Raw genomic sequence first — 14,220 nt, forward strand, 5'->3', positions numbered from 1 at the left:
GAAGTTCTAGCTTTTTAACCAACCCTCCCCAGAAAGACCTTGTGATGACCCTTCTTACTGATCTCCATCCTGATTTGTGCACACATTTGCTGGGTTCTGTGCCAGGCACTGGGGTTGGGGAGAGGGTGATGGTGTGAACAAGGGATATGGAGGCATGTTTTCTGCTCTTGAATGTCTCCAGATGGGGACATAGCAAGTAAATATGTGGTTTGTGTAATATGGAAGGAGCTGGGATGGGTGGATATACAAAGTATTCAGAGAGTAAGAAAGGAGACATAAGCATTGTTTGTCCTGGACTTATTGCCATTTTTCCTTAAACAGTGTTGGAGGGAGAGAAACAATTTTGAAGTGACATTTGAATGGGGCTATCAAGGGTGGGCCATCAAAATTGAACATGGAGGGAGGAGCCAGATGCTGCAGGAGGAAACAGAATGGGCTGAGAAAGGTGCAAAAAAAGAAGTACAAAGGCATGAACACGGCTGGAGAGCTCTGGGGCTGTTCAGGAAGGAGCGATGGAGACAAGGCTGGGAAACATTTGGACATTACGATGCAGGTAACTTCAACTACTAAAAATAACTTGATGCTGGGAAGGGATTTAGTCACATTTGATTGTACAATAACTTGATGGTAATATGAAGGGTTGATTGGAGGAGAAAGGATGTGGGGCAGTGAGAACAGCTGGGGCCCCCAGTGGTGGCCTGAGTAAGGGACAGGAGAGAGCTGTGCCAATACCAACAGGAGGTGGCAATGGAGCCAAACGATATTTATCGTGGTCAAACACTTCGACATGGTGGCTGATTGGATGTGTCAGTAGAGGGTTTTCTGAGAATGACCACGGTTTATTACTTGCAATATTAATTTTTTAGCCATAATATTTTCAGATTATTTAAACCAAAATTGGAAAATATTCAGAAAACTGGAAAAGTGACAAAGGCTTAAAAGCCAAACATACATATCATAGTTTTAATTACCAATGAATTAAAAAATATGTTTTCTATCCAGCCTGGGCGACATGGTGAGACCTCGTCTCTACCAAAAAAAAAAAAAATTAGCTGGGTATGGTGGTACATGCCTGTAGTCCTGTAGTCCCAGTTACCCAGGAGACTGAGGTGGGAAGATCTCTTCAGCCCAGGAGTTTGAGGCTGCAGCGAGCCATGATCACACCACTGCACTCCAGCCTGGCAGCAGAGCTAGACTCTATCTCAAAAAAACAAAACAAAACAAAACACAAAGAATATGTCTCTCTGCCCTAAATGGTTTTCAAATTTTTGAGTTCTTTATGTAAATTACTTAGCCATTATAGTTATAAAGATTATAGAAATAGTGAACAATCATGATTTGTTTAGATTTAGGATTCATTGAGTTCTGAATGAAATATACAGTTGAATATTATTATTTGCTTCCCCAATTAAAAAATTCATTTTTGGTGATTCAAAAACATCCATTTTTATAATTGATGAGTAAATAAACTTTTTTTTTCCTTTTATAGCTATCTTATATATCCAGTGCATCTCTATCAAGAGAACATTTGAAATGGTTTGGGAAATGAGCAAAATGAAAGATTTTAACAGATGAAGCTTCAATTCAATTGTAATCACATAAAATCCATTTTACTTTTTATGGATCCGTTCCTAATTTTCCTTCAAAATCTCCCCTGACCTACAAAAAATTAGCCGGGCATGGTGTTGGGTGCCCGTAATCCCAGCTACCCGGGAGGCTGAGGTAGGAGAATTGTTTGAGCCTGGGAGGCAGAGGTTGCACTGAGCCGAGATTGCACCACTGCGCTCCAGCCTGGGCAACAAAGCGAGACTCCGTCTTAAAAAAAAAACAAAAAACAAAAAGCAAAAAAACCTCCGCTGACCTATTTCTAACTGGCGTTTTCTTTGTGTCCCCTCCAGTGGTGGATGCCTGCCAACTACTATAATTGTTCTACAGAACAGCAAATATGTGCAGCCGTTTATAATCTTTTCTGTATGAGGAAGACTGTAGCATGCTCCTCTTTTAATAATAGGCAAAGAAAATAAATTGGGTGTTATTCTTCACAAATGCAAAAATCTGTAATTTTGTGGATGGGGTTTCTATGATTCATTTTTCCAAGTTACTGTGGCAAAGGCTCTGCACAGCAATAAAGTAATGATAACCCATTGAACTGTTCATTGACAATATCACCCTAAGTCCAAATATTTAGAAATGGGATTTAAAAACTTGTTTTTATTTTAAAAAACCTTTAATGAATGTAAGTAAGAAATAGTAAAAATACAATATGATAAAAACAAATGGTTTCCATTTGTTTTTTATAAATAAACTCATGTTTCTCAATTACTTCTGACCAGAGGATGTTAGTTTAATCAAATCAACATCTAGGGATTCTATCTGAGACAGCACCTCAAAACAAAATAAAGGGCAGAACTCAAGTGACTTTCATCAACTGAAAAGAAGTAGAAAGCGTAAGATCACACCCTTTTTGCTGAATGTATATATCTCTATTCTATAATTCATGCTTGTGTATTGATCCTGTGTAGGCTAGTATGAGTGTTTGCCCGTGTGTGTGTGTGTGTGTGTGTGTGAGGGCTTCATGCTGCCCACGTCCAGCCAGACTGTGATATTGCCATGTGCTGGAGAGCACAAGACAGTGACAAGCCTGAAGACAGACCTCAAGACACTGGGCCCTGATGAGCGCTGAGCATGGTCTTTAGAATCTCAAGCAAAGGGTTGATTTCAGTCCCTTTACTCCAAAGCTGCAGGCAGCACAGCTTTGGGAAAATCAAGTGGAGCCCTGGGTTCCAATCCTGACACTTGCATTTGCAAAGAACTTTAGACAAATTACAAACCCTCTTTGGGTCCTGCGTCCTGATTTATGATGGTGGATGATAATGTCTCATTTTCAGGTTTATCTGGGAATTGACTGTAGTAGTGTGGATGTGACAGGTTCTACACCTATTTGGTGATAAATGAGTTAAAATGAGTACTGTTCCAACTATTGAATTTTAAAAATAATGAACCCCAAATTTGTCCATCTCTGGAGCCACAGAAACTTTTACAGATGAGTGCCACTCTCCTATTTGAAGAGTATAGCATGTCTCCTGGGGTCATCTTTTCTTCAGGGTAAATATCTCTGTTACATCAATAACTGCTGCATATGGGGATATGTACAGTGATTAAAGGCTTTCAGCATGTTCAGAGCATAGTTACGTCATGGCCCTGTGTGTGGTCTTGGGCAATTATAACGTTCCTGACTCTGTCTTTCATCATGTGTAAAGTAGAAACAGCAATGCCTCATAGGATTTTAGTGAAGATTAAATAAGATAGTGTTTGTAAAGCATTTAAGATGAAGAAGTGTTTGATGCCTACTAAGTGCTCAACTAGTGACAGCTTTATTATTATTATTGTTGTTATTATTATTAGGCTTGGTTTTGAGTTTCTCACCATCCCAATTGGAGCTTAAAATGAATGACTTTGTGGCTATGATTTCAGAGACAGTTGCAGGACTGACTTTTCCAAAATATGAACCCAACGCCCCATACAGAAATTAAAATCCTTTGTTAAAATACAGATAAACTTGGAAGAGGTATTAGGTATTGGTTGTGAAGAAAGCCCTTTGGTTTCCTTCCTGTGCGAAGAAGCAAGCAGTGCTCAGAGGGCACTACCAAGGCCGGTGAGAATGGTAAGTGCTGCTGACAGCTGCCCAGTTGGCATCATCCTTTCTAAAGAGGTGGGGGAAGTCAGTTCTCTTTGTAAACACACTGTCTCTCTCTTTCTCTCTGACACACACACACACACACACACACACACACACACACACACACGAGGGAATCCCAGATCCCAGGGCCACTGTGGGGTGAGACCTTCCTCAAGAGCAGGAAGGATGTTGAGGAAATAGTGTGGCCCAAATGGGAAGAACCAATGATGTCACGTGACAGGTAGATCAGGCTGGGAGCTGAGCTCTGGAATGTGCTTGGGGATAAAAACAATGAGGGAAGAAAAGAAAAAGAGAGATGTCATTCCAGGCATAAGACCGAGCAGGAGGGCAGTGTCTGTCCTGCCTGGGGCATAAAGCCATGGTGATAGCCCAGGGAAGCCCTGTTGATAGAAGACAATATCTGGGCAGTTGGCAGCAACTAATGACTTAGATAGGTTTCCTTGACTTTAGGACTCTCACTTTTATGTTGAAATTATATTTATTATGTTTGTGTATCATCCTATTCTTCAATCTCCTTACAAGCAGAGGTGTTGCTGTTATTCCCATTATCTTCAATTTCCCAGCACCCCGCAGAGGGTCTGCCCCACAAACAGTGTGCACAGCTAACGTTTACTGAACACCACAGAATTGGGGACAGTGTGGAGAAAAGAGTAGGGCACATAGGAGAGGGAGGTGAGGTTGAGGTGAAGAGATTTGAGGCGCTCAAGACTCCCTTTGCCTGCTTCCTGTCTTTTCCAGCACTGGCCTTGAGTGTTCAGACGCCAGTGCAGAAGGAGAGGGAGAGGAAGAGTAAGAGGCCCAGAGTGAGGGGAGCGTGAGGAGCCCGCCCTCGTGTAATTCCTGCCTGGCTGCTGTGCCATAATGTGAGCAGTCCCCTGAGCACAGGAACCAGGCTTCTTTGTCGGGACACCAGGGCCTGGCACTGAGTAGGTGCTTCACACTTTATGACGTGAATGAACAGGAGAGGAACTGAGCACCTCCCAGGTCAGTGCCTCCTGCCACCTCACAATAAGTCTGGGAGGAAGGTGGCACCATGTCCAGCTGTACAGGTGAGAAACAGAGTTGACAGCTGTGACCTGTCCACGCTTTCCCAGCAGCAGGTGCGAGAGCTGGGGTCACACCCTCGATTCACTACCAGGGAGCCTGCTAGAGGAGGGAGAGAGGCAGAACATCAAGAACAACTCAGAAAAATAAAGGAAAAGCAGAAGGGATATTAACTGACTGGAAGAGTAGCAAGAGTTGTAAGACAGAAAAAAGGAACAAGTGCATCAGAGTGTAGTGTATTTTGGCATTTTTTACTCTATTCCCTTTTTATATTATTTCCTTTTTTCAGTGTATTCAGTTTTATGATGGAGTGTTTCACAAGTTTATATGATAAGTTTCCTACTATTGTATCTAGAGCTGAGCTTCTATTAAAATACACTATTAGCATGCATTCAGTTTAATCTACATGCTGCTATAGCCAGCTCACTCTCTTTCCATATTTTCTATAAAATGTTGCGAGAGCCAGGTGTGGTGGCTCACCCCTGTAATTCTAGCACTTTGGGAGGCCGAGGTGGGTGGAAACACCTGTGGTCAGGAGTTCAAGACCAGCCTGGCCAACATGGCGAAACCCTGTCTCTACTAAAAATACAAAAATTAGCCAAGCATGGTAGTGCGCACCTGTAATCCCAGCTACTCGGGAGGCTGGGACACAAGAATTGCTTGAACCCAGGATGCAGAGACCTGGGCGACAGAGTGAGACTCTGTCTCAAAAAAAAAAAAAAAGTTTGCAAGAGAGGATGTTTAATCAAAGGTGGTGATCAACGTAAGAAGAACTGAAAAACATAATGTGGTTTTAATATTCCTTGAAATGGCGGGTGCAAATCAAGATGTGTCCCTCCACTATCCGGGGGCCTGAGTCACGTTTTTCCTTTCTAATGCTAAGTCCTCTTGCATTACTCACTGACTTATGTAAGCATGACTGTATTTCCAGCCCTCACTGGTTAATTTTCTTTGGCAAAGCTGTCTTTGAATAACCCAGGATTTCTGGCAACCAAACAACAAACTCTCATTAAAATGACCAGTAGACTCAAAAGCATCATGTAAAATCTGTACAATCCTGTTTTCTCCCAATTTGTACAGCACTCTAGGGAATTCATAATGCCCTCTTTGGAAGGAGAAAAGGCAGAAATGCTAACTCAGAAACATGACCTCATTTCCCAAAGCACGTTTAATGTCGCTAAAAATAAAAGCGAAGCAATTGTGTCTACCTGAGCACAAAGAGAAGAAAAGTTTTGTCATTTTTCTGGCACATGGTAATTGAATCTGGCCTGTCCAATAAATTCCATCTGGACCAGTGGGATATCCCACGGAGGATCTACTCTTGGGACTACTCTGTGCCAGGCAGGGATGTTGGAGCTGGAATCCAGGCGCCCTGTGCTGGGTTCACTCCTGGCTCAGAAGGAGACAAGGCCAGGAAGAGTGGGCCAGGCATTGGACGGGAGTCTCGCAGCGCTAATGCCTCTCGAAGCATCTGGCACTCCCCCCACAGATGCTGGGGCTGAGGTTGAATCTGAAGGAGGAGTGGGCACCGGGGAAGGAAGGAACACATTTGCACAGGCCACACAGGAGAGCTCCGAGAGCGAATGTGATGTGCTGGAGCCTGGTAGGAAATATGGTGGGTAGGAAAGTCAAGTGGAGGGCACTGGATGGAGAGCGTGGACAGGATAAGATTTTATTTTATCCTGCTAATGTACCTATTTGGGAGCAAAGATGTCTGTTCTGACCACTCTGGTAGTGGACTGAGTACATTGTAGGAAGAGAGTAAAATGAGCAAACCAACCACCAGGCTCCACGGAAAAACCGAGGTTTTTCATTCCACGTTTTCATTCAAATGGTTTTGTTCCCAGAGGTGGTCCAGGAAAAGCCTTTGCATTCACATCAGCTACATCGTGAATTTTTTTCAGGTGTAACTCACATACCATAAAATTTGCCATTTTAAAGGGTACAATTCACCCGGTTTTAAGGATGTTTGAAAAATTGTGCACATTGCACCACTAATTCCAGAACCTTTCCACCATCCCCCAAAGAAACCCCACACCCATTAGCACTGCCTCCTTGTTCCCTCCCCCCACAGCCCCACTAATCTACGTTCTGTCTATGGGTTTGCCAATTCTGGACGTGTCATATAAATGGAATCATACAACATGTGGTCTTCAGTGACTGGCTTCTTTCACTTAGCAGAATGTCTGCAAGGGTCACCCATATTGTATGCTGATTCACTACTCCATCAAATTCTATGATGAGTTTATAGTTTTTCCAATAAGAAAACCAGGCATGTGCCACCACACCCAGCTAATTTTTGTATTTTTAGTAGAGACAGGGTTTCACCATGTTGGCCAGGCTGGTCTCGAACTCCTGACCTCAAGTAATCCACCCGTCTTGGCCTCCCAAAGCGCTGGGATTACAGATGTGAGCCACTGCACCCAGCCAAGAAGTACATATTTGGTTCTTAGGGTTTTCTGGCCTTGTCTTTATACTGAATCACCATATTCTCCTCCAACTGAGGGAGCATACTTACCTCTCCCAAGTAGGAAGAGGCATGCATGACTTCTATCATTCCCTTTTTAACTATGGTAAGAGAGATGGAACAGCTGTAGAACATTCTCTGTATTTACTACTGATGATGAGTTCTGAGTAATAATATTTTTTTGGGGGGAAGGGAGAAGTGGCAATTTATTACCTATTTTTTGGGGCAACTCTAAAATTTAATTCTGTTCTATTCAAGGTATTTAAAATAAGAAGCACACAAGTTTACTTGTTCATGATGTAGCCTTTCAATTGCCTTAATAGATGTCACTTTTTTTTTGCAATGTGTATCATATATACCTAAGAGAAATAAGCCAAAGGGACAGCCTGAGGTTCCCCCAAGCCTCTAAGCCCCACACACTTTCAAATTACAAGGCAACTTTACTTATCGTGGGGCGATTTCATCAACTCTAAGACTCATGTTCCTGCTTTCAAGGAGCTTGCGGCTGTGATGGGAAGACATTCAGGCTACCAACAATATAAGATAATATTGCCAAAATAAGTAATATTTTTAAATGTCATAGGATATATTTATGTGCATTCTGATTTTACTTTGCTGCTGGCTCTCCTTCCTCCAGCAAACTGAGCCACTGATCCTACTTCTGTGCCTCAAAAACCGAGCACAGAACGAAACCGTGGAAGACACTTGTGTGTTCTGTAACCAGCACGTTCCCTTCTCGGAGGCCACTGTAGATCTTACTGGAGATGCTTCCATAGAATGAAAGTCATTAGTGTTCAAGGAGACGCAGGCCCTAGAAATGTCTAGTTCTGCATTTCAATGCACTGTTGAGCTCTAAAAGGGACAACGCACCTGTCTTCTAGATGTACGCTCTGGAGATACCCTTATTGGGTTTGCCTTCTGGCAGAGGCGCCTCTGCAGGCGGGGCGGGGCCTGGCAGGCGGAGCCTGGTGGGCGAGTGGGGCGGGGCGGCTCCTTCGGTAACTGTTCGGATTGGGCAAGACGGAACTTGATTGGGCGGGGCCTGGCGAGAGGGGCGGGGCGGCTCCCCAGCTAACGGTCCCGGCGGGTGAGCGCGTGCCCGCGGGCGGCGCCTGCAGGGCCCGGGGTGGGCTGGGAGCGCGCCGCCCCCGCCCCCGCCGGCTCCTCGGCCGCCGCGGCTTCCTCTAGCGTTTCCCCCTCGGCGCGGGCAGCTGCGTACGGGACTGCGCCATGCGGATCCCGCCCTCCCGGCCCGCGTGGGGACTGTGGGCGCGGCAGGGCCGGCCGTGATCGGGCGCCGGCGTCAGGGGCGGGTGCTAGTGGCGCCCGTGGCGCCGCGATGGGGAAGAGGTAACGCGGGCGGAGGCCGCGCGGGCGCTGGGCGGTCGGGTGGCCGCCGCGGCCCGGCTGATCGTCCCTCTGCTTTCCACAGGTGGGTCCCGGTGACCGTGCTCCCCGGCTGCGTGGGCTGCAGGACCGTCGCGGCGCTGGCGTCCTGGACCGTGCGCGACGTGAAGGAACGTATCTTCGCCGAGACTGGCTTCCCGGTGTCGGAGCAGCGGCTGTGGCGCGGCGGCCGCGAGGTAGGCGGTGGTCGGGGGCGCTGTGCTGGGCTCCGCCACGCGGGGGAATGGCGGGCGTCGAGGGCCCGGGGTGGGCGACGCAAGTTTCGGCGCGCGGCGCGAATGACTCCAGCAGCGTGGCCGCCTGTGCCTGTCCTGAGTTGTGGCTTTTCATCACTTGCCGTTTCCATTTGCATCCCCCACCCCGAACCCCATCATTTCGTCTGAATCTTCACTTTCTGAAATTCAGATATTTTTTTTGGTGGACATTGGAGTCAGAAGTGTTTTTTTAGGCATCATCAATGAAGTGACTTAATCATTACTCATTTATTTCTATTTATGTAATAAGTTTAAGTAGAATGTTGGCAAATATCTTCACCTTTGATATATTGAAAGTTTTTTCTCCATTTTTGATGCAGAAATTTAGCACTGAAAGAATCTTTAGACATAATTTAATATAGAACCTGTTATCTTGAGTACACATACTAAAACTTTTAAAGTGCAAGTGATAGGTTGACTTCATAGGTCAGAAAATTTTGGAAAACAAGAATATTTCATATTGTCATGTATTCTTTAAGATTAGTTAAAATTCTATAGGTTTCTTAAAGGGGGAGTTCAGTTGAAGACATTTTACTGACAGTTAACTTACTCTTTTAAAACATTTCTTTTTTTCTAATAAACATCTTTGTGTGATGACATCATTTCCAGCATTTAAGAGTCAGAAAGAGTTGAACAGATAATATAAGGAATACTTGAGCGTATAGGATGACATTTCAAGTGTTGGATTTCCTTACTACTCGATACAAATATTATTGGTGAAGTAGTTGGTATCTGTGATTTTTCCTGCTTCAGTGTGATCCTGACCTTCTGTGTACTTGAGTCAGTTTTCTAGTCCTTTGCCCTCCTTAACACACATTTATTACCTGTTTTCATGCTCCTCGGGGGATTCATCAGTCCTTTTGATCAGTTCCCCAAGGTGTTCGTTGGCATGCAGACATTGATTTGATTGAAGGCTTTATTATTTATTTTTACTTTTTTAAAGAGTTCAGCTTTTTACTGAACATGCTGTAAAACAGGTTGGGTCAAAAAGTCCAAAGCCATGTCATCACCAGAGTCGTCAGATTCTTTGCGTCCACTTCCTTGTGCTCAGCTGGAGCAGCAGCAGTGGAGGGGCATGACTGGCCTGTGGATGAACCCCTAGCCGCTGGAGCAGGTCCTCCAGCCCCTACATTGCAGGCTCCTGATGTTGACATTGGCCAGGGCCTCTGCGAACAAGCCAGGCCAAAAAGGTTCAGCATATCCCCCGACTGCTTTTTTTCCTTTTTTTTTTTTGAGTCGGAGTCTCGCTTTGTCGCCAGGCTGGAATGCAGTGGCGTGATCTTGGCTCACTGCAACCTCCGCTTCCCTGGTTCAAGCGATTCTCCTGCCTCAGCCTCCCGAGTAGCTGAGAATACAGGCGCGTGCCACCACGCCCAGCTAATTTTTGTATTTTTAGTAGAGATGGGAGGCGGTGCGGGGCGAGGGAGGGTGTTCACCATGTTGGCCAGGATGGTCTCCTTCTCTTGACCTCATGATCCGCCTGCCTCGGCCTCTCAAAAGTGTTGGGATTACAGGCGTGAGCCACTGCACTCGGCCCCCCGACTGCTTTAATGAGGGCATTGATCTTAACCTCCATGATGGACACCTCATCGTAGTGTAGAATGAGGGCCCAATGAAGTCTACAGCTGCTGAGACAGAGGCATTTGAGTGCTGGGCTTGTGCTGCTGGACCGGGTGCTAGTTGCTGGATGAAATGAGGGCCTCACCCCAGCATAGCCTTAGCTTCTTTGGAAGGAATGGACCTCCTGGTGGCAGTTGGAGAGGCTGATTGAGGACTTTAGGCGGACTTGTGAAGGAGCAGTTTGTCATTCTTACTCCTTTCTCTATGCCTGCCCACATCTCTTAACCTTCCTCTCCTGGGTCTATACCCACTTCTTTGGTTCCTCCTCTCGTTCTACTTGGTCATCTTGTCCCCCAGATGTGGTCACACTGAAAGGCTCCGTTGTGGCTAGCCTTGCCATTTAGAAGTGTTTTTGCAGGTGTCCCTGCAAAGCATGGATGTGGGATGGTGAAAGTGGCAGAGTGTGTTGACTGTTTGGGATTGGGGGTGTGGGTAGACAGGGGTCTAAGTAGGACCCTTTTGTCCTGGTATGAGGTAATGAGGTTCTGGACTGTGGCTGTAAAGGTGAAACCAAAGGAAAGGATATACAAGAGACTTTGCAAAAGGCAAAATTGCCACAGTTTGGTACCAAATGGATGTGGACGTGGGGGATGGGTGGAGAATAAGTTGGAAGGTCTTGCCAAGGACGTTGGCAAGCTTTGAGTCAGACCAAGAAAATAAAGATTTAATCATCAGAGATAAGCACATACAGAGGGGGAAGTATGGTGACCAGTTTGCTTTTATATATAGTTCAGCTGTTGGTGAGACATAAAGAAGCATCTAGGAAACTAGAAAACGGAGAGGTGGGTGCCTTAGGTCCTACTTCCTGTCCTGCCTGTGTATATGTAACAGATGCCAAATTAGTTCATGTGTTGGGGACTGATTTCCTATTTCTAGTATGAATGGGATAAAGCTAATTCTAACCAATTCTAAAGTCTCTGCTAGATAGTGGTATTCAGTAGGCAGCTGCAAATCTGGAACTGAAACTCAAGGGAGAGAGGTCAGGCTGGAGATAGTAACTGATGCTGGGCACATTGCTCCTTCTGTGTTCTGGTAAAATGAGTTGAGAATATGCTTATCATTTATTGAGCTGCTGTGTTACAGATACTGTTGTATGCATGAGGGATTTGTCCTGGTCTCCTTACTTTCTGTACATCATCTTCATGCTAGTCTCCATCTCTAAAACACAAAGCTGAGTATGCTATTACAGGTCCCAGATTATAAAGCACTTTCATGCACATATTCCCACTAAACCTTAAAGGAAGCCTATAAAAACTAGTTCACTCTTTGCACAGGTACTTCAGCAGGAGGACCATTCTTCGCAACAAAAATTTAGAAACAACCCAAATTCTGTGACATATTAATGACTATTATACACCAGTTAAAAATGAATTAACTAAACTGTACACAAATTAAAAAAAATTTTTTTCAAATACGGACAGATCTCACTGTGTTGCCCAGGCTGGGGCTTTCTTTTAATAATTGTTTAACAATAGAATGATCATCTATGATGATGTCATTCAACCAGAGAACAAGAACAGTGTCAGTACTTACCTCTGTGCATCTTCTCCCCAGCCTGTATTCCTGTCCCTCTTCCCTTACCCCTTTGTGCTGATTATTCTCTTGCCTTTTTGGCAGTTTTAATAGTTCTGTAAGTATGTGCATTTGTGTGTATACTTATGTATGTATGGATATGTGTTATGTTTGTATATATGTGGATATATGTTTGTGTGTGTAGCCTGAATACGTAACCTAAACAATATGCTGTTTACATTCAGTTGTTTTTAAACTTTATAAGAAACATTCTGTAGGTAGCAACTTAGAGCCAGCTTATTTTATGCAATCATATTATTATTCATCTAAACTAATTTAAAAACAGAATTTATTTTGGTCCTCTAATGTGTGTTGAGGTCTCATGGAGCTCTGTTATGAGCAATACACTTTGGAAATGTAGATCAGAAGAATGATTTTGTTTATGTTAATGATCCTGATTCATCATTTAAAAATTTAAATTATGTTAATGGAGAAATATATGTATTTTTATCTACTTGTAATTAATGAAAAATATTTTAGTCCCTTAAATTTTTAAATAAAGTTTTTGACTAAATCTCTGTTCCCTGGAATATCCACTTCTCCAGACAACTTCCTTCATGATAAGAAGATTTAACAAGCATTACTTAAGTGAAAAAATTTGAGATAATGTCTTGAATTTACAGTATTAGAGACTATATTGCTTTTCATACATTTTCTTTTGTTTTTTTTTTCAGTTATCTGACTGGATCAAGATTGGAGATCTGACTTCCAAAAATTGTCATCTTTTTGTAAACCTTCAATCAAAAGGCTTAAAAGGCGGAGGTATAATATTGACTTGACCAGAAATATATACCATGTTGGGTTGCACAAAGATTGAGTTTTTTTGTTTGTTTGGTTGGCTGGTTTTTGAAACTGAGTCTCGCCCTATCACCTAGGCTGGAGTGCAGTGGCACAATCTCAGCTCACCACAACCTCTGCCTCCTGGGTTCAAGCGATTCTCATGCCTCAGCCTCCGTTCAAGTGATTCTCATGCCTCAGCCTCCCAAGTAGCTGGGAAAACAGGTGCCTGCCACCACACCCAGCTAATTTTTGTATTTTTAGTACAGACGGGGTTTTACCATGTTGGCCAGGCTGGTCTTGAACTCCTGACCTTAAGTGATCCAACCTCTTTGGCCTCTCAAAGTGTTGGGATTACAGGCGTGAGCCACCGCTCCAGGCCAAGATTGAGTTTTAACAAAGAAGCAGGGAGTAGAATGGTGGTTGCCAGAGGGTAGGGGCAGGGAGAAATGGGGTGGCGTTGGCCAAAGGTACAAAGTTTGCTATACGAATAAAGAAGATCTGGAGATCTACTATCCAGTACAGGGCCCATGAGTAACGATACTGTGTTGTATTCTTAAAAACTTACTAAGTGGGTAGGGTAGATCTGATATTAATTACTCTTACCATAAAAGTTTAATAAAGCACAACAGAGGAGATGGGAGGAAACTTTTGGAGATGATGGATAAGTTTATGGCACTGACAATGATAATTTGATGGTTTCATGGTACATACTTATCTCCAAATGCATCAAGTTGCAAAATAAATATCTACAATGCTTTGTATGTGAGTCTTACTCAATAAAACTGTTTTAAAGATTATGGGCCGGGCGCGGTGGCTCAGGCTTGTAATCCCAGCACTTTGGGAGGCCGAGGCGGGCGGATCACGAGGTCAGGAGATCGAGACCATGGTGAAACCCCATCTCTACTAAAAATACAAAAAATTAGCCGGGCGTAGTGGCGGGCGCCTGTAGTCCCAGCTACTCGGAAAGGCTGAGGCAGGAGAATGGCGTGAACCCGGGAGGCGGAGCTTGCAGTGAGCCGAGACTGCGCCACTGCACTCCAGCCTGGATGACAGAGCAAGACTCCATCTCAAAAAACAAACAAACAAACAAACAAAAAGATTATGTTTTAAAACTGAAATGAAATCATATCCCGTTGGGATACAGTGAGGGGACATCAGGGCCAGAGGAAGACAAGCATGGATGGAGCTAGTTGAGTTACAAGAATGAATGGGGGCCGGGCGTGGTGGCTCACACTTGTAATCCCAGCACTTTGGGAGGCCAAGGTGGGCGGATCATGAGGTCAGGAGATCAAGACCATCCTGGCTAACACGGTGAAACCCCGTCTCTACTAAAAATAGAAAAAAATTAGCCAGGTGTAGTGGCACACGCCTGTAAT

At 44.3% G+C, this 14,220-nt stretch overlaps 1 protein-coding gene across 3 annotated transcripts in view; it reads left to right on the top strand.

Moving 5' to 3' along the window:
- SACS (sacsin molecular chaperone) overlaps positions 1 to 14,220 on the top strand; it is a 113,672-nt gene that overhangs the window by 51,767 nt on the left and 47,685 nt on the right. For 2 of the 3 annotated variants that reach the window (XM_030813241.1, XM_030813244.1), the window contains exons 3-4: positions 8,644 to 8,794; positions 12,739 to 12,826. In XM_030813241.1, the coding sequence (XP_030669101.1) occupies positions 8,644 to 8,794; positions 12,739 to 12,826 (239 nt within the window). Of the gene's footprint in view, positions 1 to 8,432; positions 8,562 to 8,643; positions 8,795 to 12,738; positions 12,827 to 14,220 lie in introns of those variants that run through there. The other variant, XM_030813242.1, reaches the window with a different exon arrangement.

Source organism: Nomascus leucogenys, chromosome 5, assembly GCF_006542625.1.
Source record: "Nomascus leucogenys isolate Asia chromosome 5, Asia_NLE_v1, whole genome shotgun sequence".
Lineage (NCBI taxonomy): Eukaryota > Metazoa > Chordata > Mammalia > Primates > Hylobatidae > Nomascus > Nomascus leucogenys.